The sequence below is a fragment of the Ascaphus truei genome, chromosome 5, assembly GCF_040206685.1.
Source record: "Ascaphus truei isolate aAscTru1 chromosome 5, aAscTru1.hap1, whole genome shotgun sequence".
NCBI lineage: Eukaryota > Metazoa > Chordata > Amphibia > Anura > Ascaphidae > Ascaphus > Ascaphus truei.
This window is the reverse complement of record NC_134487.1, coordinates 46049396-46076512: the sequence shown is the minus strand read 5'-3', so window position 1 is coordinate 46076512 and position 27117 is coordinate 46049396. Positions and strand designations below refer to the sequence as shown.

At 42.4% G+C, this 27117-nt stretch overlaps 1 protein-coding gene across 3 annotated transcripts in view; it reads left to right on the top strand.

Moving 5' to 3' along the window:
• Positions 1 to 27117, top strand: part of CERK (ceramide kinase) — a 76273-nt gene that overhangs the window by 29910 nt on the left and 19246 nt on the right. For 2 of the 3 annotated variants that reach the window (XM_075599797.1, XM_075599795.1), the window contains exons 2-7: positions 726 to 773; positions 6755 to 6868; positions 8156 to 8278; positions 14618 to 14743; positions 21777 to 21840; positions 23555 to 23700. In XM_075599797.1, the coding sequence (XP_075455912.1) occupies positions 726 to 773; positions 6755 to 6868; positions 8156 to 8278; positions 14618 to 14743; positions 21777 to 21840; positions 23555 to 23700 (621 nt within the window). The remainder of the gene's footprint in view (positions 1 to 725; positions 774 to 6754; positions 6869 to 8155; positions 8279 to 14617; positions 14744 to 21776; positions 21841 to 23554; positions 23701 to 27117) is intronic. The other variant, XM_075599796.1, reaches the window with a different exon arrangement.

The following is a 27117-nucleotide window of genomic DNA, read 5'->3' as shown; positions in this document are numbered from 1 at the left end:
TTTGTCCCTTAGTGTCTTCAAGTATTGGTGCCCCTATGTTTGTTTTTTCACCCTTGGTAGTGGTTAGCTTTCTTGTCGCTTTGATCCCCTGATTTCCCCTTACTTTCTGCTTCCCTTCTGTGCATTATTGTTCGCCTCTTGCTCTGGTGTTTTTACAGTAGGGGGCTAAGTACTTTTTTGTTTGGGAGTACATAGCGGCAGATGTTTCACTGCCATTTATTTAGCTAGACACACTTTGTACTGTTCATAGACTGTCTGTTTTGTGCTTGTGTATATTTGTTATCTAGCTTTATAGTACGTTTTCTGATTGACTTTATTGGAGCCTGTTAATTCTTTTTGTGTGCTGAAGACCATTGTTTTTGTTCATATTTATCAGGGATTTGGGGTCTACTCTTTTCTTTGAGCACTCACCTTGATAGCCCTCTGTTGTAGTGGTTCTGTGTGACCCATATTTTCTAATCTATGCTCTGTAGATATATTTTGGTTTATTCACCATGGTCCACTATCGCTACACACTCTTAAGTCATGTTAATTTCCCGTATTTCACGCTCGAGTTTGGGTATATCTTCAGCGTCTTCATATAAAACACATTAGTCCTTAGTTAATGGGTTTCTCGTAAATGTAGAATGTATCTTCCTGGTTTGTAATCCTTTACTTGGCAAATTCTGCTTTTCTGCTTGTTTGTTCACATAAAGTGTTAAACACAGTGTTTTGTTTTCCTCCAGGTATCTGCTTGGCAAGGGTGCTCTGTAGAACAAGAGGCACTTTCACTGGTGAGTTACATTCAGGTTTAAAACATTCTCCACTTCTGAGGAAGATGCTCTTTTGGGTCGGCAAAGCACACCTACAGTATACAATGCAAACAAATCCTTAAAAAAAAAATTAAAGGAAGGTTACAAACAGGTGCCTTATGGAGATCCAGACAAAGACCAGCAGTTTCACAGTAGACACGATCCAGAGCACACTGAATGTGCGAAAATAAATTACATTAGTAAGCTAAATCTAATAGGCAACATTTTGATCAGGTCTGTTAGCCCTGATCTAGCTAAATAAAGCAATTTATTTTTGCCTGTTTAGTGTGCTCTGGATCGTGTCTACTTTTGGGTGAGGGGACTTGTATCTAAAGTAATGTTTCACACTGTTTGTTGTAGATCGCTTGCTGTTGCAGACCTGAAGTTAGTCATAGGCCCCGATTTACTAAACCGTAGTAAGCCTTTGCGCAATCAAGTGAATGGGTCGTACGGTGTGCTAAGGCTTAACATTGTTTCATGTGGGCCATAGTCTTTTTTTGCAACATTTTAAGAATTTTTTTGTGCTCTAGTAAGTCGTGAGTCCTGTTTTATTCTTTACGTGATTTTTTTGTGATTGACTGAAATACCTACCGGTAGTAAATAATTCTGGGGCAAATTGGGAAATGATAAAATACTGAATTTTTGTTTTCTGATTTCTACTACACAATTGGGAAGGACAGAAGCTAAGAATCCTAATGTAAATACTACATTCAACCACACTGAGCATTACTTTCAAATGCATGTTTTGTTTATTCTGTAAAATGGTAATCACAAACCCTTTATGGTAATTCAAGTCATTGGGTCAAGCTGAATTTTTTCCAAATGTAGGCTATTTATACAAAACAATTATATTGGCAAATAAGCTAAACCTCAATGTGTTGTAGATTGTGTTCTGTTATTCTTTTTCAAGCAGTGACTTTATAGAATCAGCTGGGTTTAGTGTTCATTTTCCAGTTTCAAAGGTCATTGAGTCACCTTTACGGCCAACTAGAAAGGTTTGTTTATTACTATAGCACTGATAGTGTACATAGAATTAATAGGTTTTACATACACAGATCCTTGCGACAGAATTTACAGTGTAAATCTCAATGCATCTGGTTTATGGAGATAAAGAGATTTTCTCAAGGTCACACACAGCTGATATTGGAACTTGATTTTCCCCCTATATAAGCTATTTTCTTCCTTTACCACTAATTTCCCCTAATATACATAATATTTCTAGTAATAATTTCCCACCTTCACTGAACACAGGTTAGTTACATAGTAGATGAGGTGGAAAAAAGACGTATGTCCATCAAGTTCAACATATAAAGTATGTACAGTATATAGTTACATGCGGTCAATCTCATTACCATTGGCTGTTGGATACCTTCAGTTGTCAGAGGACTGGAATACAACTCAAAGAATGTTGTAAATTCTCTGCAGCTTAACAGCAATCCTCTGTATCTAACCCCCGTTCTTGTAGCACTGGAACGAAGGGGGCCCTCCTAAGATGAGACTCGATATTTTTCCACTGCAGAGAACCCCTGGTTCCTGAGAAACGTACCGGTGAAGTTACCGGTATTGCTTCCTGTTTTTTAAAGGGGATTTAAATGATCGTTCTATAGGAAGCCACAATACAAGATGATGTGGCTTCCTATTGACCTGAAATTTGGCAGCCATTTTGTTTCCTCAGGAAGGAAATTTAAACACGGTAACTTCACCCGTTAGTATCTTGTGGTACCGGTGGCATTACCAGAGCTGGAAACAGCAGTGTTTTAGATCTGGGGAACCCTGGTTCTCATCCTTGTAAAAAAAATAAAATAATAATAACTATAGTAGCTACTAATGCTTTAGGACAGCATGGATTTAAAACTAAATACTGTACATGAATGATCCTTGTATTATGGACTGTGTTTTTATTTCTCAAGTCATACAGTGTAAATTTGGTGCTGCAGCAGATATGTCGGTTCTTCCTTTATTTGTTAGCTGGAAATCTTTCTATTGTACATGTAGCACTTGTACCCCCACCCCCTGGGAGATGTTATGGCTGATACAAGGTATTGTGATGCTGGCATACCTTTGAGGGCCAGGAGAGCTGAGTTGGTCTGCGATGTTGAGGAGACCAGGACAGGCTTTTGGTAGTTCTTCAAGGTGTCAGCGCCTCCAGTTCCAGTAGCTCCAGGATTTCATGGAGACCATCCCCACTGGGACATAATTCATCCATACTCCCTGCCCAAATGACTGATATCCAGGCAGGAGTATATAAAACGGATGCTTTATTTGTGCAGTCACTTGTGATGGTATATACAGCGGTGAAGATGAATAGAAAGGTCCCCAGACTCTCTGGATGGTGCGGGACCTCTGATAGTAGAGAGGCCTTTGTTGAATTTAGATGGTCTCCCAGCCCCCTCAGGCTGCGGCCATGGTGAATGCTGGAGAGGGTGCAAGCATTAACTCTGCTTCTTCCCGCCGCCTGCAGCAGGAGAGATCTGTGTCCTGCATGCAGAGGAGACAGGAAGGCGTGTTGGGGTGCGTGGCCGTGACATCACAGAGCTGGTTCGCCCTCATTGGGCGAACCGCTCACGTGACCCGGCTGCCACCCGGCCGCCACACATGAAAACAGATTTTTCTGTTCCCTCCTGCATCGCGGGTGCCGGCGGCCCTGCTCCTGTGCATGTTCGCGCACTCTATAGACAGCCTCACAGAGGCACATCTGTAATCGCGCTGCTCTCTCCCTTCTGCGCACCGTCACGATCACCATGGCCGCAGCCTAAGGGTCTGGGGGGCAGGCTCATTCCAGATGGGAGAGACTTGCAGCCCTTCCAGTCTCTCCAACCTCCAGACTAGAACTGCCTACTCACTTTGGCACTCCTCCCTGACACCAAGGAGGGGAGGGCATAGTGTCTGTACCACGATTGGCTACACACAGCCACTGACACCGCCTCTCCTATCAATCAGAGAGCTGCCTGAGGGGGGTCAAAGCCCCAGGATTAACCTGTCACAGCCTGCAGGTCTGTCAGGGCTTCTATGACAGGAGGCAGAGAGGCCGTCTAGACCAGCTAGGCTACATACAGTACCAGGATCATGATATGTGATGACCAGGCAGTGTCCTAACTTTATTTTAATGATTTAGTAAGGCGACTTCTATCATAAAAGGTAACTATTACACTTAAGTAAAAATCTATTATGTTTTATGACTGATTTCATTACAGTCATTTTAAGTTCAGGCATTTCACCTAAAGGCACTAAAATACAGGACAATTATGCGGCCTGACAGTCCTTTCCGGGCAACGGGACAAGTCAATAAGATGAGCGACAATTCCGTGTATATATACGGGACGTCTGGCAAGCCTAAATCTCCCCCCAGAGGATACAAAATGGCTGCCCTATACAACAAACCTTTTTGGTGTGGAAGTAAAAGAGCATTCATTCAGAAGTTAATTTCCTGCAGAGAATCTCTTAAGCCTGCCAGAGCCAAACAACTTGGCCAGAGCCAAAACTCTGCAGCCTAATTATGAAGACCATTTTTTATTTCTTCAAACTAAGACTCAAACGTGAACATGCAATTGCAGTGTCTGATAATTTGACAGCATCAAGCAGATTCAACGATCAGTGATAATTGGAGCTTAATGTACATTTTGGCCTTGGGCAATCCTGCATTAATCCCTTTGGTGCGTATAGTCGCAGTGTTCCTTTACTGCCTAACATTTAGAGGGATTTGTGGGCTTCTCTCAGTAAATAGAGCACAGCTGGCATTTCTGCTGTGCTTTCTAGGCTTAAACATGGATTGGGAGCTGCTGTTCTCTGGCTTAACTTTAAACTGGTTTCCTTTTGTACTTCCAATTGTTTTAATGTGTGTAGCATCCTCCTTATTTTCCCTTTACAGCCTGGCACATAAGTCCTGGTAAGAGCAGGCGGTGCTAGGGTTAATAGTTATTTGGTGAGATCCCATCCCCTCAGTTGCTGAGTGTAGTCTGGGTTTGTGGAGTTGCAAGAAGAGGGGGAGGGATAGTTTGGCCCCTCCTGCCGTATATCTAAGTGGGTTCTGCAAAAGGCAGTTAGTAGTTGTTCCCTCACCTAGGGGTGAGTGAGCAGGGAACGTGTAGACTGCCTGGGAGTCTCAAACTCCTGGGATAAACAGTCAAGGGCCAGAGAAGAGTGCAAGACCTTCCCCAGTAAGCAAGAAGGAGTATTCTGGATACAGGGGATAGGGACTAGGACACTAAAAAGAGACTGCTCTTGCAGAGGAGGTTGGGGGACCCAACTCCTGGCTATGTGTGGAATTGGGGTGGGACTAGAAGCTAAGGCCTGATCAGAAGTATTCACTGGGAAGGGTCTAATAGGAAAATGCTCTAAGGAAATTTGTACAGCTGGAAACCATGTGGACTGATACTGAGGTATGGTGACCTATGAGAGTAACTATACCCAGATAGTGTCTGTGATACAGCAGTGAGATTTGTGTTTGCCTATCCAATAAACATCTTAAGTTCTAAAAGAGATCCTGGCGCCCTATTTCTGTGTTCCTGTACCATCACCACTACTGTCTACTCCCTTACGGCCTTGACCTGAACCTGCGCAGAAAAGTCCCTGAGATCACAGGTACTTAACCGGGTAGCTGACACTCTAATCCTATCGGGAGAGGGTTGCACCTCGGTTTCAGACTAGAAGACATTATCTACCCATGTACAGCCTACCCCCTGCAGCCTGGGGGGGGGAGGGGGGAGGGGGAAGGGGTGTTAGATGTGTTTGCATACTCCTAGGGATTTTATTATTGTCAAGCTTTGTTTAATTGGTTGAATATTTGAGTGTGACTGCATACTTAGTGGCCTTGTTCTGCTGCTGTAAAATGCAGGTTTTAGGATTTTTTTGCCCTGTGCTAATGAATTTCTATTTGCTTAGCAATCTAAATCACATTATGATTTAATTAGGGCTTTGTATGTGTTTTTTTTTTTTTTTAAATCTCATAATGGGTAGAATTTTCTCTGTACAAAACTAGTATAATTGAAATGTGTATGTTGGTGGGTGTTTTTTTTAAATTCATGTAATATCAATATTTTGGACCCAAAGTATCTAAAATAACAACAATAAATCACACTATTCTTTATTAAAAGATCTGATTATCAATCTTCGTGCGTGCATGTGTGTGTATTTGCTGCCTTAGATTGCATCTTTGAAAGGGTATTCCTTTTAAAAAGAAATCTAACCAAATGAAGATGATGTCCACCACGCCCAACTGCCCACTCCAGCAAGCCAGGTCTTATAAGTGCGTATTTAAATGTCCCGCGCGGTTCCGCTACACTGCCTAGACCAGCTGATCCGACGCCCCATCAATAAATGTCCCACATGGGACATTTAATGATGGAGCGGCCGGTCTTGGCAGCGTAGCGGTCCCGCGCGGGACATTTAAACATGCACTTGTCTGGTACACGGCGGCACAATGCTGGCGTCGTTTTGGTTGCGGCGAGACGTCCCATTCCGTCCTTCATAACAATTGATGAAAGCGGTATAAGTATAATGTCATTAGCATAAACTGACCTCACAGTCACGTTTTGAGGGGATATTCTGCGTCTTGCTGAGCAGTATAACCAGCTTCTGTTTACATCTGTACTGCTCTTTATGCGCTGATTATTCAAACAACGCAGAAGAGCATTACAGAAGAAGACTGCTCATTATGTTAATCTACTGTGCGTGGGATATACTTTGAAGATTTTCTAAAGATGCCTCCTCGCCATACTATAAAAGTGTGTAGTGGTGTACAGTACATGCCCTCCTGGTGTCTGTGTGTGAAGCTGGTACAGTACCAGTATATGCTTTACTGGTTCCATGTGCAGTTTGACAACCAGAACATCAGGGATATTTTGTGAGTGGAGGGCTAGGCTGGTTACCACAGAATAAACTTGTACATGTGTAGTCTCTGCACTTTGTCAATGTCATGACAAATAACATCTGGTTTTGCTACATTTCCTTTTCCACCTATGCAGGTGGTCACAATGTGCCAGTGTGTGAGATTGTTTCAGTAGGAGAAGCTGAGATTGATGAGAAGTACTTCCACAGTATGAAATGGCAGCACATGTTCACGCCCCATGCTTTTACAGGTATTGGAACATCATTTACTTTTTACCTCATAGAAAAGGTTTTTCAGTAAATGTCACAGTGCTTGTTTATTTTATCACCTCATTTACTCTGCACTATCGCAACTGAACTAACACAGATAATTTTATTTAATTCCTTTAAAGCAGCAATCCAAGCGGATGTTTATTTTTAAAATATACAATTGAAGCAGGGGGTCTCCGGACATTAACCCCATTCATTCCAGCTCTGGGGAGCCCCTGCTTCCTCTGTAGTGGGTGCCAGTAGCCACTCCAGGGTTCATATAATGGCCGCTTTACAAAGCTCTCGCGCCCGAGAGGCCAATAGGAAGCTGTGATGTCACCCGTTGCGGCTCCCTATTGGCCCATGTGACGCGGGAGCTTCGAACTGCAGGAGATACTGGCATCCCCTTCGGTGGTAAGTATCTCCGGAAGCATGGGGTCCCCGGAGCTGAAATTAACGGAGTTAAGCGCCGGAGACCTCTCGCTTCAAACATGTATTAAAAATGTAAATAAGAAAAAGGAAAAAAATGGCATGGATTGCTTCTTTTTAAAGCAGAATATCAACCTTTACAAAAAAAGTTTTTTCTTTTTTCTTCAACTGTTATTTTATTTGTAGAAAAAGCCAAAGCCTGCAGTAGTGTGTTCTTTCTCTGTACCAACAGGGCTCCAACTTTCCACGCAGACTACACTCAGATAAAGTTATTTGAGGTATACTAATGTTAGGTGAGAGGCGTCTAGCAGCCATACTAATGTAGGCTTTGGGCTATTTAAATTAAAAATAATAAAAAAAAAAAAATTAAATCTACAGCTTAAAAGAGCATGTCAAAGCATAGAGCGGGGAAAACCTACATCGTACTGTACAGTATTGTGCCGAATTTTCAATATTACGCATGCATAGGGAAATTTCCCTTTAAGCACTAAAGATCATTTTAGTGCCGATTGGTTCGTCCCATTTTAACGTCTAAAGTTAAGGCCCTCTGTTATTGATATCACCCAGAACCTTAACCTAAAGTGCAGGATTCCCATAGAAACACAACTATATTTTATTTAGACACTTCATCAAGTATATGGAAAAAAAGATGTGAAATGAACATGGATTTCTGCCCCCAAAAATAATCTGTGAAGGTATATTGAGGTTTTGTCATCTTCTCATACGTATGCAAATCATCTAAGATTTATAGTAGAAATTTGCCTTTTAATCGGTGCCAGAATAACTTGAATTGCCCGTTTATATTTCTGGTCAATTTTTAGAATGATGAAGTATAATTGATGTTTTTTCCTCTCTTCTAGTACATTATGTGCAAAGAGCACAGAAGCACCGTTGGCGGTGCAAGGCAGTGACATTTTGGTGCAGTGATGAACGTCTCTGTTTTCAATGGTTACAAGCACTTCATGATCTACTTGAGCAACAGAGTAAGTTCCACTTTAGCTTTGACATGCATGGGGAGGACTAATGCAGCACCTTGGGCATATGTTTATAAACATCCAGGGAGACCTTATACAGTACATTTGAGCAATAATCAGTATTATAATAATCTGTACACATGGACGCTTTAGGAATCTCCACTCAAAAGGTTTTTCACATCTTGCTCTGCTCTGATATAAAGTAGTGTCATATATCAACATACAAAGCTCACTCTGCCTTGGATAACTATGACATCTTGAACAAACTAGACACCGCAAAATTCTTTTTTTTTTTTTTTAAATATATCTGTCTATCACCACAAGACAACCTTGGAGATCTCCCTCTCTCCCTCTATCCCTCTCTCCCTGTTCAGTCGAGTACGACCCTCGGTCACTCAATGGATCAGTGTGCTCCATGTCTTCCGATCTCACATGGCTTCTATCAATTCTGCTATGTTCAGTCTCATATCTTTCTTGATGGTATCTAGCCTGCGAGTTCTTTGGCGGCCTCTTCCTCCTTTACCACCAGTCATTCCAAGCATGACGTCCTTCTCAAGCGACTTGCTTTGCGTGATATGACCAAAGTAGGAGAGCTTTTGCTTTATTTTGGCCTCCAATGAGATTATCTGCTTGGTTCGTTATTCTGGCTGTCCACAGAATGCGCAGCAGACGTCTCCAGCACCACAATTTAAATGCATCGATCTTTCGCCTATCTGCCTTTCTCAGAGTCCAGGTTTCGCAGCCATATGATGCTATTGAGAAAACGATCACACTGACTAATCTGCATTTAGTTGCCAAGTTGATGTCTTTACTCTTCCAGATGTTGTTCATACTGATCATCGCATTTCTTCCAAGTGCCAACCGTCTCTTAATCTCAGGGGTGCAGTCGCCATCGCGATCAATTTTGGAGCCAAGGAAGATTAAATCTTTAACCACTTCAATTTCCTCATTATTGATCTTGATACCAACGTTGGCAATTTTTGCTTTTGTCATTATCTTTGTCTTAATGTTCAGGTGCAGTCCAACCTTCTCACTTTCTTCTTTGACTTTCATGATCAGATGTTCGAGATCCTTCTTGTTTTCAGCCAGCAGGTTAGTATCATTGGCGTATCAGAGGTTGTTGATGTTTCTGCCGCCTATTTTCATGCCAATCAGTGACTCATCTATGCCTGTTCGACGCATGACTGCTTCTGCGAACATGTTGAAAGCTGCTGGTGACAGGATGCATCCTTGGCGTGTGCCCTTTTCCGATCTTGAGCCAATCCATGTCTCCGTATGGCGTTCGGACTCTAGCTTCTTGATCTTGATAGTGCTCTTATAAGTTCGGTCAGGTGTGGTGGTGTGCCCATTTCCTTCAGGCAGGTCCAGAGCTGCTTGTGCTCAATTACATCAAACACCTTTGAATAATAGATGAAACACATGTAGAGATTTTTCTGGTACTCCCTGTTTTTTTCCATAATCTATCGAAGGTTGGCAATGTGATCACGAGCGCCTCTGCCTTTCCTGAAGCCAGCTTGCACATCTGGCATTTCCCTATCGACAGTTGTACTCAAGCGTTGTTGGATAATCTTCAGAAGGATTTTGTTTGCATGTGGTATCAAGGCTATGGTGCGGTAATTCGAGCAATCCTTTGTGTCACCTTTCTTCGGAATTGGGGGAATACTGCTGTTTGCCTTTCTTTCGGCCACTCACACGTGCTCCATATGCGTTTACATAATGCTGTTAATGCTCTCGCTGGTATGGACTTGAGCAATTCTGCTGGTATGCTGTCGATTCCTGGGGCCTTTCCGTTGTCTAATTGCTTCATTGCCCATACGACTTCTTCCTCCATTTTATCTGGTTCCAGTGTCTCATTCTCCTCCCGTTGGATGGTTCTGATGTTCACTTTCATACAACTTCTCAGTATATTCCTTCCACCGATCGCGTATTGCTTGCTGGTCATACAATTCTTGGCTCCCACGAACTATTGCCCTCCCAGTCTTGAATGTTGACCGTGCCCTCTTCACGTGTGTGTGTATAGAGTTCTCGCGTATGACCTTTCCTTTTCCCTTCCTTCATTTTCTGGCATTGTTCATTCCAGTAGTTCTCTTTGTCCTTTCAAGCCTCTCTTTGGAATTCTGCATTCAGTCTTCTGAAATCTTCTCTGTTCCCAGTAGCTTTGGCCTTCCTTCTCTCTTCTGCGATGCTGATGGTCGAATCGGAGATCCAATGGGCTGATTTCGATGGTTTCTTGTACGGGAAATGTTTCAAGGCTGTTACGATAACGCATGCTTTCACTTCTCCCCAGAGCTCGTCTGGATGCTTCTCTTCTGTAGCGAGGAGGTCGATTCTGTTCTTTACTTCGACGGCGTAGCTGGGGCTGATCTTGTCTGTATCGAATTTCTTTGTGGCTGCCGTTTGTTTGGTGTTACAGAATCTGAGTTTGACTGTGGCTACCAGCAGTTGGTGATCCGATCCGGAATCTGCACCAGGGTATGGCTTCACAGCCAAGATCGAGCTCTGCCTCTTCTTCTGACACAGGATGTAGTCGATTTGGTTTCTGTATTCTCCACTTGGTGATGTCCAGGTGTACAGCTGCCGTTTGGGTTGTTCAAACCAAGTGTTGGTAATCGTTAGCCGATGTTCTTGACAGAATTGAACCAGTCAGTCTCCTGCCTCATTCCGCACTCATAAACCGAATCTTCCAGCGATTTCGGGTTCTGCCATAGTTCCCACTTTGGAGTTGAAATCGCTGATAATGTCCTTATTGGGTGTTTGGCTTAGTGCATCCTGAAGTTCGCCATAGAACTCTTCCACTTCCTCTTCAGACGCGTTGATTTGTTGGGGAGTATATTTGCCGAACCGTAACCTCAGAAGGTTTGCCTCTGATTCGTATGGCCATTATTCGGTCGCTGAGTGTCTAACTCTTGGTGGCTTTGGCAATTTTCTTGTTCATAATAAAGCCCACTCCTCGCCGTCTGGTGGTGTCATTGCCAGAATAATACACTGTGTGCTCGCCGTAATTAAAGAAGCCATTGCCAGTCCAATGCATGTCACTTATGCCCAATATGTAGATGTTCAGTCGATTCATTTCCCTTTTCACAATATCAAATTTTCCTGCGTTCAGACCGTTCCACGTTCCAATCTTGTATGGTTTTGTACAGCGCAGAGTGGTTGTTTCGCTGTGGGTTACATATCAGATGGGCGTCCCAACGGATTAGGATTTATCCTATCTGACCTCCTCCATGCTCTTCCCCAATCTCATTTCGGGTACCTTCCAGCTTGGGGGTCCCACTTTCCAATGCCATGTTGGAATCAATGTTGAGTCGTTGATCCATAGAATATTTTTTGGCAAAATACTAGGGTAGGTTGCCAGGTCTTTCCCCAGGCCAGAGCCGTTTAGCCAGCATACTACAGTACACCGTTGCCACCCCCAACACCACAATGAGAACGGTTGGACTTTGAAGGGGGGGAGATCCTGCATTATCCTAAATATTAACAAAAATATGTAAAAAAAAAAATGTAAAAGAAATTACAAAAGTAGATCTTGCATTATCCTGGATATTTACAAAAGAACAAGGTCACAGCACTGATGGCACTCACTGCCCTGTTACTAATGTTGACATTGAAATGTCTTTTATTTAAATCAAACTTCAATACTGTAATTAATAAAATAATATTGTGAAAGTGGTGAAAACATAACAGAAAACAAGGAACCGGACAATAAAAACCTGCTGTTGGCCGTACCTAGTAAAGTGTGGCTGCTGCTATCTTACTTTGGAATGATGACATAGATACAATGTTGCATTAGGGAGGTTGTCCCATTCGTTGCATTGTTGCTGCATCCAGCAATTCTATTATGGAGGGCTTTGTCTGAGCTCTAGGAGATGATTGAATCCAGCTCCCTTTGTAAATTTATTTTTGCCCCACAGATAATTAGTCTATTAATCTGTGTCACAGGATACTTTGTAGTATTCGGAGCCTCGCCTGAGGTAGTGCTTGCAAATTTCCCCTTGACAGCACCAGTGCTGCCTCTCTCCTGGTCCACACCCCTATTCTGATAAAATAGAGAGGAGGGAGAAGATGACAACGAAGGGTAGGTAAAAGAATATATATCCCTGATCAAAAAAGTCTACATAACCCTTCCGATTACACTAGTATCCTCGAGTTTAGAGCCCCCTGGTTGGAACACACGGCAGTCTGTGTCGAAGATACTGGCGTTGGTTGCCGGGTGACCATGTGGCGCCTGACTAGTGACATCAGATGCTACACATCGATGTACATCTCGTGTCACACAGGGTGACGAGCAGCGCCAGGTTTTAAGTCTATGCGTTGCTATGGTTACATGACGCTGATAGTCGTCATACTGTCCTTGTTTTGAAAAATAGAATTGACACAGATGTTTCTTCTGGGAGGCATAACGCCATATATAGCAAATTAAGATGCTGTATAGACAGGGTGCAACAAATTGTAAATGTCACCCGCCTGAAAAAAGGCACTCGCGTGCCCCCCCCCACCCAAAATAAAATGTATTCCCCCTCCCCCCCCCCCCTATTCTCACCCTCCTCCCGTTGTTGAGTGTTTACCGGCGGCGGGGTGCATTCTTCTGAAAATTACGTATCTCCCCCTCCAACTCCTGTGAAAAATGGCTGTGCGGCCTCAATGATGCCATGTTGCCATGACAACGGGAAGAAACGTGACGTCGCGCGGCGTCAAGTTGCTATGGCAATGCGCAGCCATTTTCATGGGATTTGCAGGGGTAGACACAGGACTTGCAGGAGAATGCCAGGAGATGCCACTGCACCCCACCGCCGGTAAGCACTCGACAGCAGGCAAAATTAACTTGCCTCAGACGAGGGTGCGAGTGCATTTGTCGAGCCCTTCTGTTAGTCGATTATGACGTTAAGTATCCATGTGTTTAAACTAAGTTTAAATGAACGTCTGTTAAATTGTCCTACTACCACAACAAACCGAGCCCTAAGGACTCTTTGAACCCGCCCTCCACAAATTTGATTTCGTAATTGTCATCCCCATCATTAATCAACCCTCACAGTCTGACCTCCACCACTTAACTGTTTCACTGCTGACCTCATGTATTTCTACACCTCTAGTCTCCTCCTGTCACTCCGCTCTATTCCTATTGAACCATTCCTTGCAGTCTTTTAATCCCATGGCATTTAAAAAACAAAAAAAAAAAAAACAAAAACCCTCACAGTGGCTGCCGTGGTGGGCAAGCATACCAAAAACAAACTCGCCCATACCTTCCCAACTTGCTTATCGTACTGCTCACCCACACTGCCAGCGAGGAGGCAGAAGTGGTGTCCAATATACCATCTAGGGTACGGAGGAACAGAATGCCTGCTTGATCTACAGTGAATGGACAGAACACTATTTCAGGCCCCCCCGGTCAGTCCTATTAGAACTGTCTTCTGTAATGCAATAGGCTTTTCTATTTAATCTATTTGTTGAATACATGCATGTCCTGTGACTTTCCTGTTATAGGGGTGCCTCAGCAACTGAGCACTGTGATTAGGGTTGCCCCGAAAGAAAAAAGGTTGAATTCCTCTACTCTAGACACGGTCACACTACGGCTTTTCTCGTGGCCCATGTGCTTGATTTTGAACCTTAAAATTGTACGTGCGAATGTTTGACTGTGTGTAGTTTACATGGATCGTTCCGTATTCTCACTCCTCGTGTCTTTAACAAGGTCACGAAAGACCACCCTAATATGCATCTACGACACACCCAACCGCAGTTTTAAATACTGTAGCCTCTCACTTTAGTGAACTCTATTTACCACAACTGTCACATACTGTATCCCTCAGCCAAGTTCTTATCCATGTTCGCAGGTACTACTCCCAGGAAGTTTAAGTTGTTTAGTAATCTTCCATACGGTACAATCAGTGTCACAGACTTTTAATGATAATCTGATTAAAACACAATTAGGTCGCTCCACCCTAATCTGTCGTCATAATTACCCAGCCAAAGTAATCTGTGAGATGTATTTGCCATGACATCATCCAGTAAATGTAAGCTGCCTTAGATCTTGTCAACTGTTTTATTTAGGTTGTTCCACCCTACTGAAGTTAAACTTGCAGGCGTCTAGTTACTAATATGCTCTGCTTCTGTGCAGTGGGAAAATAACTCGCCATGCATTCTTTAATGCAGCGGTGCGCAAACTGGGGGGCGCCAGATTTTTCTGGGGGGGGGGGGGGGTGCGGGCGGTTGCAGATGTCCCGTGCTCTTCCCCAAGGCATTTAAATGGCCCATCACAGGTAAAAGTGGTTTCAAAGGGATTAAAATTGTAGGGCCAACGTTAATTTTCCTACAACTGTGTATTGACTGAACTGTTCTGCTCTTTCTTTGCAGCATGTAGACCAAAGCACTTACTAGTTTATATCAATCCATATAGTGGGAAGAAGAAAGGAAAACAAATATACGAGCAGAAAGTGGCTCCGTTGTTCAGCCTTGCTTCCATCTCTGCTGATGTCATAGGTACGTCATTTGTAAAGTCACAACAAATATTCAGTTATATTTCTACCATTAAACACAATTCAGTGCCTTTGGTTGGACTAATTGTAGTATTCATGAATGGTGTTGCACATGTGCTTCCAAAGCCATATTGGTCCTTGCTTGGGAACAACAAAATCTGTTCCAATCAATATATGTTTTAGTTAGTTTGTCTGATAGACCATTATGTCCAGCGAACGCTTTACCAGCTTGGAAATCGGACATAATATGGGTTCATACAGCCGCCTAAAAGACATATATTGAGTTGAAATATATGTATGTATGTGTGTATATATCTATATAACCTCAAAAAAAGGGCAAAAAGAAGTCCCCGAACGTGTGCTTTTTTTTTAGCTTGTGTTTTTCTTTGTGTTAAATAAATTGTTACTTTTTGGTCATTCCGAGTGCTCCTTTAGGAACTTTTTTTTTTTTTGTGGTCATATTCTCTTATCCCCGGAGCACCGCCAGCTATCATTATTTGCAGTATACTGCTGGTCAGGTACCATAGACTTCACGGTGCGATTGCTGTATCTTTTGCTATATAATATTTCAGCATTGTTTCTTCCTATCTTTTCTTTTTATACACTTCCATGTAGACATAAATTATACCAAAATAATTATTTTCACTCCGTCTCAATTGACTGCTGACCTTATTGATGGTCACATGACATACATTTACACTACGTTGTATACAATCACAAAGAATTATGATTGGACGAATGTTACCCCAATTTGTAACACTATTTTGGTGTTCTAAGTATTACATTTTTTGCATCGCTTTTTGGATTTGTGTCTAGTGTTCATTAATGTTACTATCATCAGCCTACAAACATTGTTGTGCTATTTAATTTCACATGGAATATGCATGGCATATGTTGAATTTAATGACTTATTTCTCTCTGGTAATAAAACCAGACAATATACAGGTGGTGGTGTTGTCACAAGGTAGACGCTCTCACTTTGCTTGCAAACATCTAAAGCTCTTTAGATTTTTTTCTTTGTATCCAAAAACAGCCATGTTCCCATAATTCTGAATTTCCATATGCTGTAATGTATTTTAAGCACTAGGTATACATTTTAAGTCACAATTACCATACCTTTGTTATTCGTTTCACAGCTGTGTGTGACACTGCTGAGTTATATAAAGCAGTAAGGCTTCATCAGCCCTCATTTTTATACTAGATCTGGTCCATGCAGTCTCCCAGGTCTGAGAGGGCTGGTTCCACCAGAAAGATTCTTGCTTGCCAGCTGAACATTAGTGACGGGGCTATTGGAATGTAACGATGGAACACATCGGTTCCAAGCAATGACACATTCCGTAGTGGTCACCAATAATATACTGACAAGTATAACAATTGCATATGCTCATTTTATTTCTGTACTGCTCATTGCAAACAGGTCGTTAGAAATTAGGCACTCCTTCAGTAATTATCAGGGTGGTAAAAACGATTCCACTTTATCGACCCCTTTCGTATCCTTACTTTGTATGTGTCGAGGGGAATTTCTTTTTATAGCCACGCTTTTCTGTGGATTCCTTCCAGAGGGTTTGGCCAGGTTTCCATAGCAACATCACTTAGGGCAAGATTAGTTTTGCATAAATTACTGCCTTTTGGAGTAAGTCGTATGGCTTGGACATCTATACAGAATTGTAAATGACATGTATATCAGATGGTTCGGTAAATATGTGGAGGATTTTCAAGAACACACACTGCTGATGGCTAAAATAAAATACAGCTGTATATGTTCATTCTTATAACCTGGAACATAAAATGTAGGAGTGGTTACATTCTATTTTATTCTACAATATCCAAATTCATTTAACTATTCTCCAAGTGTGGAATGATAACCTTTAAAGCCAAATCGTGGCTAACCCAAGTCGCAAATTGATTTTTACCCGTATAATGTAGTGTAGTTGTGTTGGTTCTAGAGAAGTGTAGAGTATATTTATTGCACCTTTTGAATGGACAGCCTAGAATTCTTTGTACAGCGTTTCCAAAACCAGGTCTCTTAATGTGCCTACAAATAAAGGATGCATGCAATAAATTAACATTAGCAGGGTACTAGTCCCTGTATTTGTCATGAAGAATTCTATATTTGTTATAGGTTATGATGACTTCTATTCGTTCAGCCTGATGATGCATGTATAGCCTGAAGCCCTCACAAACTTTATCTACAGATATCAAAGTGCATTGTATTTACAGATTTAGAAAGATAAGTTAAGGGGTCCCAGAGGGAGGGGAGAGGGTAGAAAGGGGTGTTCTTACCTTTTCACAGAAGCCCGCTGCCCAAAGCTCCTCCGCCTCCGAGTCAGTATTCGGAAGGGGAGGGGAGGGTTGGTGAGTGAGGCATCATAGCGCAGCTGCTCTCGCACACTAAACGTCTAACTAGAGAGGAGTGGCTCAGTAAAGACACTGACTGGCATTGAGTTTGAAGCAGGGGGGCCTGGTTCAATTCCCGGTGTCGACTCCTTGTGACCTTGGGCAAGTCACTTTATCTCCCTGGGCCTCAGGCACCAAAAACATAGATTGTAAGCTCTACGGGGCAGGGACCCGTGTCTGCAAAATGTCTCTGTAAAGCCCTACGTAAAACAAGCAGCGCTATACAAGAACATGCTATTATTATTATTTCCACAGGGACCGGCACTCCATAATACAGCGATAACAGGTAATCACCCATATCAGCACACGGGGAGATTACATTATCGCGGTATGCCCAAATCCGGCTTCTAACTTGCCTCCAGTTCAGCCCAATGTGGAGCTTGAGCCGCTTATGAAAATAAAAGTAGTCCAACAGTGGGCATCTATTCCATACTCCTCAAACAGCAATGTTCGCTAATTGTATTGTATTGTATTGTATTGTATGTCTTTATTTATATAGCGCCATTAATGTACATAGCGCTTCACAGCAGTAATACATGTGGTAATCGAATAAATAACAGATAATATAAATAACAGATCATGGGAATAAGTGCTTTAGACAAACATAACATTAAGGAAGAGGAGTCCCTGCCCCGAGGAGCTTACAATCTAATTGGTAGGTAGGGAGAACATACAGAGACAGGAAGAGGGAGTTCTGGTAAGTGCGTCTGCAGGGGGCCAAGCTTTGTGTATCATGTGTTCAGAATGTTCACAGTGCTATTCGTATGCTTCTTTAAGCAAGTGTGTCTTAAGGTGGGTCCTAAAGGTGGATAGAGAGGGTGCTAGTCGGGTACTGATGGGAAGGGCATTCCAGAGGTGTGGGGCAGTCAGTGAAAAAGGTTTAAGGCGGGAGAGGGCTTTAGATAAAAAGGGGGTAGAAAGAAGACATCCTTGAGCAGAACGCAAGAGTCGGGGTGGTGCATAGCGAGAAATTAGGGCTGAGATGTAAGGAGGGGCAGAAGAGTGTAAAGCTTTAAAAGTGAGGAGAAGAATGGAGTGTGAGATGCGGAATTTGATTGGAAGCCAGGAGAGTGATTTCAGGAGGGGAGATGCTGAGACAGATCTAGGAAAGAGTAGAGTGATTCTGGCAGCAGCATTTAGGATAGATTGTAGGGAAGACAGGTGAGAGGCAGGAAGGCCGGACAGCAGGAGGTTACAGTAATCAAGACGGGAGAGAATGAGGGCCTGAGTCAGTTTTAGCAGTCGAGCAACAGAGGAAAGGGCGTATCTTTGTTATTTTGCGGAGGAAAAAGCGACAAGTTTTAGAAATGTTTTGAATGTGAGGGGCGAATGTGAGAGAGGAGTCGAGTGTGACCCCTAGGCAGCGTGCTTGGGCTACTGGGTGGATGATCGTAGTTCCAACAGTAATGTGGAAGGAGGTAGTAGGGCCAGGTTTGGAAGGAAGTATGAGGAGCTCTGTTTTAGCCATGTTGAGTTTAAGGCGACGGAGGGCCATCCAGGATGATATAGCAGAGAGACATTCAGAAACTTTGGTCTGTATAGCAGGTGTAAGGTCAGGTGTTGAAAAGTATATTTGTGTGTCGTCAGCATAGAGGTGATATTTAAACCCAAAAGATGTTATTAGGTCACCTAGAGAGAGTGTGTACAGAGAAAAGAGAAGAGGTTCCAGGACAGAGCCCTGGGGTACCCCCACAGAGAGATCAATAGAGGAGGAGGAGGTGTTAGCAGAAGAGACACTGAAAGTACGATGGGAGAGGTAGGATGAGATCCAGGATAGAGCTCCGAATACCAAGAGTATGGAGAATGTGAAGGAGAAGAGGGTGGTCCACGGTGTCAAATGCTGCAGAGAGGTCGAGTAATATGAGCAGAGTGTAATGACCTCTGTCTTTGGCAGCATGGAGGTCGTCAGTTATTTTAGTGAGGGCTGTTTCCGTGGAGTGAGCAGTGCGGAAGCCAGATTGTAGAGGGTCTAGGAGAGAATAGGTGTTGAGAAAATGGAGCAAGCGAGAGAATACAAGACGTTCAAGGAGTTTAGAGGCAAAAGGCAGGAGGGAGACAGGTCGATAGTTAGAAAGACAGGTAGGGTCAAGCTTGCTGTTTTTGAGTAATGGTATGACTGTTGCATGTTTAAAGGAGGATGGAAAGGTTCCAGAGCAGAGGGAGGAGTTAAAAATGTGTGTGAGCGTAGGGATTATAGTAGGAGCAAGAGGTTTTAGGAGATGGGAGGGAATGGGGTCAAGAGGGCAGGTGGTAGAGGGAGAAGTGGCGATCAACAGCGACACATCCTCCTCTGAGACAGTGGAAAAAGAGTCAAGGAAGGCAGGAGGAGAGTTAGGAAGAGGTGTAGGATGGGAAGAAGAAACAGAGGGGATGTTCTGACGTATGGATTCCACCTTTTCCTTAAAATAGTCAGCAAAGTCCTGAGCGGAGATGGAGGAAGGAGAGGCAGCGGAGGGTTGTTTGAGTAGAGTATCAAAGACAGAGAACAGTCAGCGTGGGTTAGACTTGTGCACGTTGATTAGTGCAGAAAAGTAGGCTTGTTTAGCTTGCGAGAGGGCAGAGTTGAAACAGGATAGCATAAATTTGTAGTGAAGGAAGTCTGCGAGAGTGTGAGACTTCCTCCAGAGGCGTTCAGAGGAACGAGTGGAGGAACGCAGCATGCTTGTGTGGGAATTTAGCCAGGGTCTAGGGTTAGAAGGGCGAGTGCGGCAGAGAGAAAGTGGGGCATGTAGATCAAGAGAGGAGGACAAGACAGAGTTGTAGTTCCTGACCAGGTTGTCGGGGTCTGTAGCAGAGCTGAGAGAGGAGAGGGAGGAGCGTAAAGTGGACTCAAAGTCAGGTAAGTGAATAGAGCGCAGGTTTCTGCAGAACCGGGGTGTGGATGGAGGTGGAGAAGGGGAGAAGTGAGATAGAGAGAATGAGATGAGATGATGGTCAGAGAGAGGAAAAGGGGAAATGGAGAAATCGGAGAGAGAGAAGTTCTTAGTGAAAACCAGGTCTAAGTAGTGGCCATCCTTGTGGGTGCTGGCTGCAGTCCACTGTTGAAGGCCAAAAGAAGAGGTTAGAGAAAGAAAGCGGGAAGCCCAAGGGAGAGAGGGGTCATCAATGTGGCAAGTGAAGTCCCCAAGGAGAAGAACAGGGGAGTCTGAGGAGAGGAAGAAAGAGAGCCAGGATTCAAAGTGAGAGAGAAAGGCAGAAGGTGGATGAGTAGAGGTAGGTGGGCGATAGATGACCGCCACATGAACAGGGAGAGGAGAGAAAATCTGGACAGTGTGAGCCTCAAAGGAGGGAAAAGCAAGAGAGGGAGGAATAGGAAGGGTTCGGTAACGACAGAGAGAGGAGAGCAGGAGCCCCACGCCTCCACCCCTGCCATCAGTGCGCAGATTGTGGGAGAAGGAAAGGCCACCGTAGGAGAGGGCAGCTTCCAGAGCAGAGTCAGACTGAGTGAGCCAGGTCTCAGTTATAGCAAAGAGAAGCAGGGAGTGAGAGAGAAAGAAGTCATGCACAGAGAGGAACTTGTTAGAAAGGGAGCGAGCATTCCAAAGGGCACAGGAGAAAGGGAGAGAGGAGGGAGGGTGGCAGGGGATGGGTATGAGGTTGGAGGGGTTGACACCAGAAGGAGTAGAGGTTGCAGTTGGCAGGCGAGGACAAGCGCATGTAGGAATAAGACAGGGACCAGGATTGGGAGAGATATCCCCAGAAGCAAGGAGGCGAAGCATGGATAGAAAAAGGATGTTTGAGGATGATTTGTAGGGGTGTGTTTTAGTGCAGGGGATATAGCTGTGTGGTGTCAGAGGACGCAGGTAAGAAAGGAATTCATGTGAACAGAGAAGTGGTGAAGGAAGGAGAGATGGAGATATATGAATGGAGTTAGTGACATACTGAGGCTGGTAAAAAGAAGTGCATAATTTGAGAAGAAGTGAAGTCACTGCAATCATAAATGGTAAAGGCAGCATCACAGCAGTAATGATGCAGTCTGGTATTGATGATATCCTCCTTTCCAGCGTAGTTCAAATGCAGGAATCAGAGCCAGTTGGGGTGTCCACTTCTTCCTCACTTCTTTTGAACTTCCTTTTAAACTTCAGTTGTTCAGTAGTCATCCACTTATAATGGGCCACTTCCTTTTAAACTTCAGTTGTTCAGTAGTCATGCCACTTATAATGGGCCACTTCCTTTTAAACTTCAGTTGTTCAGTAGTCATGCCACTTATAATGGGCCACTTCCTTTTAAACTTCAGTTGTTCAGTAGTCATGCCACTTATAATGGGCCACTTCCTTTTAAACTTCAGTTGTTCAGTAGTCATGCCACTTATAATGGGCCACTTGGATATGGGCTGCAGGCAGACTAGCTGTTCTGACTGGGTTTATATAGGCCTAAAAAGTCACCTGACAGTGTGGTTCTGTCTGCTTAATTAGCACATCTGAGGCACATTCAAACAAATGGTTTTCTACACAGGGTGTTCCCTGCCTAGGTGGCAACACTTAATTTGATTAGGGGTAGACAGAAAACAGCATTCAAATATGTTTTTTACCTTGCATTGGATCACTTGCATATACTATATACTATACTATACTAATATAATATACTATACTAATTATATACTATAATTAAACAGAACATATGTTTATCTTTCTTTGCAGTAACTGAATATGCAAACCATGCCAGAGATAATTTATATGAAGTCAATCTGGAAAAGTATGATGGGTGAGTATGGGAAAATATTTTCCAGGCGTTCACAAACTGTCTAATGAGATTTAGCTTTGTGGTAAAATGTTAAAACTATATGACTTTGACTTTGGAGTACAATTCAGGGCACAATTCTAAAAAAAAGTGTCTAGTTCCATATTTTACTTTTAATAAATAGAGTAAACTAAAAAAAAATCCACTACAGCATAACTCAAATCTGTTCAAGAAACTCCTTCTTTTTTTTTTATTTTTAATCCGCTGTATGTTTCTAAATTCAGTGCTTCATTTTTGTAACTCTTATGTTGGTCCTTGAACCAAAAGTTGCAGACTTAGGCTACGCTTATAGTGCTGGCAACGCGACTGTCGCTGGAAAATCAAATAGAGAGGACTTCCAGCGCTTACTATAAGCGCACGTGACGTCGGCAATGCATTTGTTTTGCCGCGACGTCTCTGTCGCCGGCACTATAAGCGCAGCCTTAATGTTTAAGTTTGAAATAGAATATTTACTTTGTGGTTTGCAATTCTCCTCTTGTAGAAGTATAGTCGTCATTAGCGAAATTAAGTAAAACCGAAGCACAAATATAAAGAGATGTAAACAAGTAGACTGCTAGTACTTAGAAGTTTGAGTGTTACAAACAAATTGGAACCAAATTCAAGATAATGCTGCACAAGGTTTGCATTTACTGTGTATAGGAAGTGAATTGATTGCGACCCTAGTCATTTTGTGGGCAAATGGTTAAGAAGCTCAGTTCTAAAATGCTTAAAGGAGAAGGTTTATGCTTCGCCAAGGCTGTAATATATTATGATCTTTTCTCAAACAGGAGTTTATAGTAGATTCTCCTCCCCTACCCCCAGAATTGGAACTGGGCTGTACCCTGGAGTCGAACGGCACTATTTTCAGCCCCCAGAGACTGGATGCCCTGGCTCCCGAGATACTTGCTGGTTGAAATCCCCCTCCAGGGGAAACAAAATGGCTGCCAAATCTCAGGCCAATAGGAAGCTGCAACATTATCCGTTGCGGCTTCAATTTGTACAGCCATTTAAATCCCCTTAAAACTTCACCAGTACTTATCTTATGAACTGAGAGCCAGGGGTCCCTGGGGCCAAATATAATGTGGTTCTATTCTGGAAGCCCCCCTCAATCCAATCCTGAAAGCAAAGCAAATGTACTGACTATACAGACTTATGAAGTTTCAAAATCTTATATACAAGAAGAGGAGTGGCTCAGTGAGTGAAGACACTGACTGGCACAGAGTTTGAAGCAGGGGAACCTGATGCAATTCCCGGTGTCGGCTCCTTGTGACCTTGGGAAAGTCACTTTATCTCCCTGTGCCTCAGGCACCAAAAACATAGATTTTAGGCTCCACAGGGCAGGGACCTGTGCCTGCAAAATGTCTCTGTAAAGAGCTACGTAAAACCAGCAGCGCTATACAAGAACAAGCTATTATTATAATATTATTACAACTATTTGTCAAATATCCATCACAACCTGCAGTTAAACTACTATTTATTGTTAGTATGACTTGTTACTCTTTGTACTTTAAGAAGCCAAGGTTTAACTTGAATAGTTTTTGGCGCGTGATTTGTAGCTTTCTGGTGGTAGCAAACAATTTGTCTAGCTAATTAAATATTTATTTATTTTGATAGTTCGAACCATGCATAAGCGATATATTGGATAGATAAGAGATCGATGTTTTGTTTTTGTTTGACATATTTCTTTTGTTGTTGACAGTATTGTTTGTGTTGGTGGGGATGGGATGTTCAGTGAGGTGTTACATGGCCTCATCAGACGTGTGCAGAAGGATTCTGACGTTGATCACAATGATCCTAAATCACTACTAACAACGTGCAATGTAAGGATTGGCATTATCCCTGCTGGTAAGACAACTAATTATGTTCATGCAAACCTCTTATTCTGGTGGGTTAGTGACATCTGTGACATTGACTTGTGAGTGATGCAGCCTGTATTATGTTACAGTTTTTGCACCGTAAGGTAAGCAAATTATATTTCAAATGGGGCAGGGAACAGCCATGCCAAAAATATTCATGTTGGGTAGTTCCTACTGGATTTTAGTGTGTGTGTGTGTGTGTGTGTGTGTGTGTGTGTGTGTGTGTGTGTGTGTGTGTGTGTGTGTGTGTGTGTGTGTGTGTGTGTGTGTGTGTGTGTGTGTGTGTGTGTGTGTGTGTGTGTGTGTGTGTGTGTGTGTGTGTGTGTGTGTGTGTGTGTGTGTGTTAGAATTTCCAACTAAATATGTCTAGTTTAGTGATATTTGTAACTAGATTCAATTATGTTTTATTAAATATGTTGGCAATGCTGCATAATGCAACACAATTTGATGTATATAAGGGAATGTATTATGAATACAGTCAACATTGTTCAAGGATTTCCTGATCGTTTCCAGTACAGCAAAAGTATAGCTGTAATTACTTTTTACAGATTGCCTTTTTTTGTTTTTTGTTTACTGAAACTAAATGAAAGGTCACTGTGTAGTATATACTATATCTCTGAGGCTTTAAAAATGTCTTATTGTCCTTTAATAAATGGGTAAAAGTAAGTCATATTCTACTCATCCTTGTAATGATTTATTATAGTCTTCTATGTTGCCTTACACGTCTGCTCTTATCTGTCTTCTTTGGATCTGTTTCACAACTATTCATTATTAGTCTTCCTCCCCCCCTCTATTTCCATACACAATATCATTTCTTTCCCGTGGTCTTGACTTATTGCAACAAACTCAAAATATAATAAATATCTCTGAAATCCTACTGCTCTGTAAGGCAGAGGTTTTATTAGTAATATGTCAAAGACCAAGATTTAGCTGATGTGTTGACTTCAGCGTATAGTTCTATTGAAGCACCATTTTTTTTGCCTAAGAGCTTCAAAGACTAATCCTTCCTTGAGAAGCGTATGCCCTTGGAATTACATTAAAGTTTTTATGTGGGCAGTGATAGAAATAAGGCTGCAGCTGTACAGCATTTTGATCCATTGCAGCTTTTACTACAAGCTTAGTAAAACTGGATCTAACTTAACTGTACCTGGGCATGTTTCCAGATCGTCTCACACAGAAAAAAAGAATTGGAATAGGTGAAACTCGCCAATGTCTTGCAAAGACGAATTAAAACACCTTATGTTTCAACAATGTAAAATTGCATAAATTGGAATTATTTGTTCAATGGATAGGAAGTAAAAAAAGCTCCTGTTTTGTGGCAAAACACATCGGGTTATAGAGAGGCCCTTATCACTGATTTTAGATGTATATTTTCTTATATGTTCAAATGTGCTTATAATAATATATGTAAATAGAGATCTTGACTGGCTTGTGAATTTGATTCCCTAGATGGTTGTGCAGTGCCTGAAGGAACCACTGTTGTTGCCTTAGGCTGCGCCTATAGTGACGGTGAGGTCAGGCTGCGGTCGCTGGAAAACTCAAATAGAGATGACTTCCAGCGATCGCGACCAAGCCGTCGCTCCGTCGCGTTGTGCTTACTATAAGCACTCACGACAGCGGCAATGCATTTGTTTTGACGCGACGTCGCCGGCACTATAAGCGCAGCCTAACTTTCTTTACATTACTAATACTTAGGTCTTTATTACTGTATGTGTACATATTTGAATGTGAGATTTGCAACTTTGCCACCAGCCATTTCGTTCAAATTGAGATGTTTATTACAAGAACCTGAATCATACCCACTTTATGGGTATCCCTAAATCATGAAAAATGTGAGTTTAAAATTAAATCACAAATTATCCAACCTTGGTCTTGATTAAATCCGAGAGAGAATATGTGTGTGTGTGTATATATATGTGTATGTGTATATATATCTTTGTGTGTGTGTGTGTGTGTGTGTGTGTGTGTGTGTGTGTGTGTGTGTGTGTGTGTGTATATGTATATATATAATATATATGTATATATATGTATATATATATATATATATATGCAAATATAGCTGTGTGCTCATCTGCATGTCTTAGGCAGGTCTGCAACCCCGCCTTTCCCCATTATCACCCAGCATACAGCACTTCCACTGCAGCAAGGGATTCTGGGAAATGACATGCAAATGAGCACACAGTGTCACTTTTTGCCTCAATAACCATTGTTAACATGGTTCCCTATAGGCTTAAGCTTGCTGCATGGTCACAGCTTTGAGCACAGCCAGGGTTAAGGTGCATACCCAGAAAACCACCCACAGACAGCTGTTTCGACCTTGATGGGTCTCATCAGTGTGGGGTTGATTTTACTGGGAATGCAAGAGAGGCTTATGGGATAGGCTTTCCTGTGGAGGGTTTTTGTCACTTTTTTTACTCACCATAACTTAACTATATATATATATATATATATATATATATATATATATATATATATATATACTGTAAATATTACTGTATGTTCATTTGCATGTCTTAGACAGGTCTGCAACCCTGTCTTTCCCCATTGTCACCCAGCATACAGCGCTTCCACTGCAGCAAGGGATTCTGGGAAATGACATGCAAATGAGCACTCAGTGCCACCTTTTGTCTCAAGCTCTTATTACACAAGCCAATACTCAAGCCAATGCATGCTGTTTTAAACACAGCTTTTAAACAGAGCCTGGGATGAGATGCAAAGCCATTAGACCCACTCACAGACATGTTTCAACCTTGATGGGTATCATCAGTGTGAGGCGGGTCTTAATGGCTAGCAGGTTTGAGACTAGACTAGGTAATCACCACTGTCATTTAGGTTATGGTGGGTAAAAAAAGTGACAAAAACCCTCCACAGTAAAGCATAAAGCAACTGTAATGTACTGTATGTTCATTTGCATGTCTTAGACAGGTCTGCAACTATATATATATTTTTTTTTTTTTAATGTTGCAGACCAAAGGGATACAGGGCAAGTTCATTGCATTTCAAATATAGGTTTGAACAGATAAAGGGAACCTTTACCTTTTTGCCTGTACTTAAAACTACGTAATGGGTTATATGTTAATGTCATCACTGTTGTAGTCTCTGTTTGCATAAATGTGCTTTAGTTCTATCAATGGTTGAAATGAATTGTGTATATGAAGCAGTTCCTTTGTTTACAGGTACATGACTAAGTACATACTTTCTATGTTGGAACCTGCTGCTTACCTAATGTCACCTGTTTTGGTATTTAGTCCTTATCCAATTAGAGTACAAGTGCAACCATATATACCTAAAGGGGCACCTGTGGCCCTGTTTGTTTTTGGATAATTTTTCATGAAAAATGATTGTCGAATTTAACACAATTTGGAAAATCCTGTAACAACAAAAAAAATATCTACAAAACCACGCA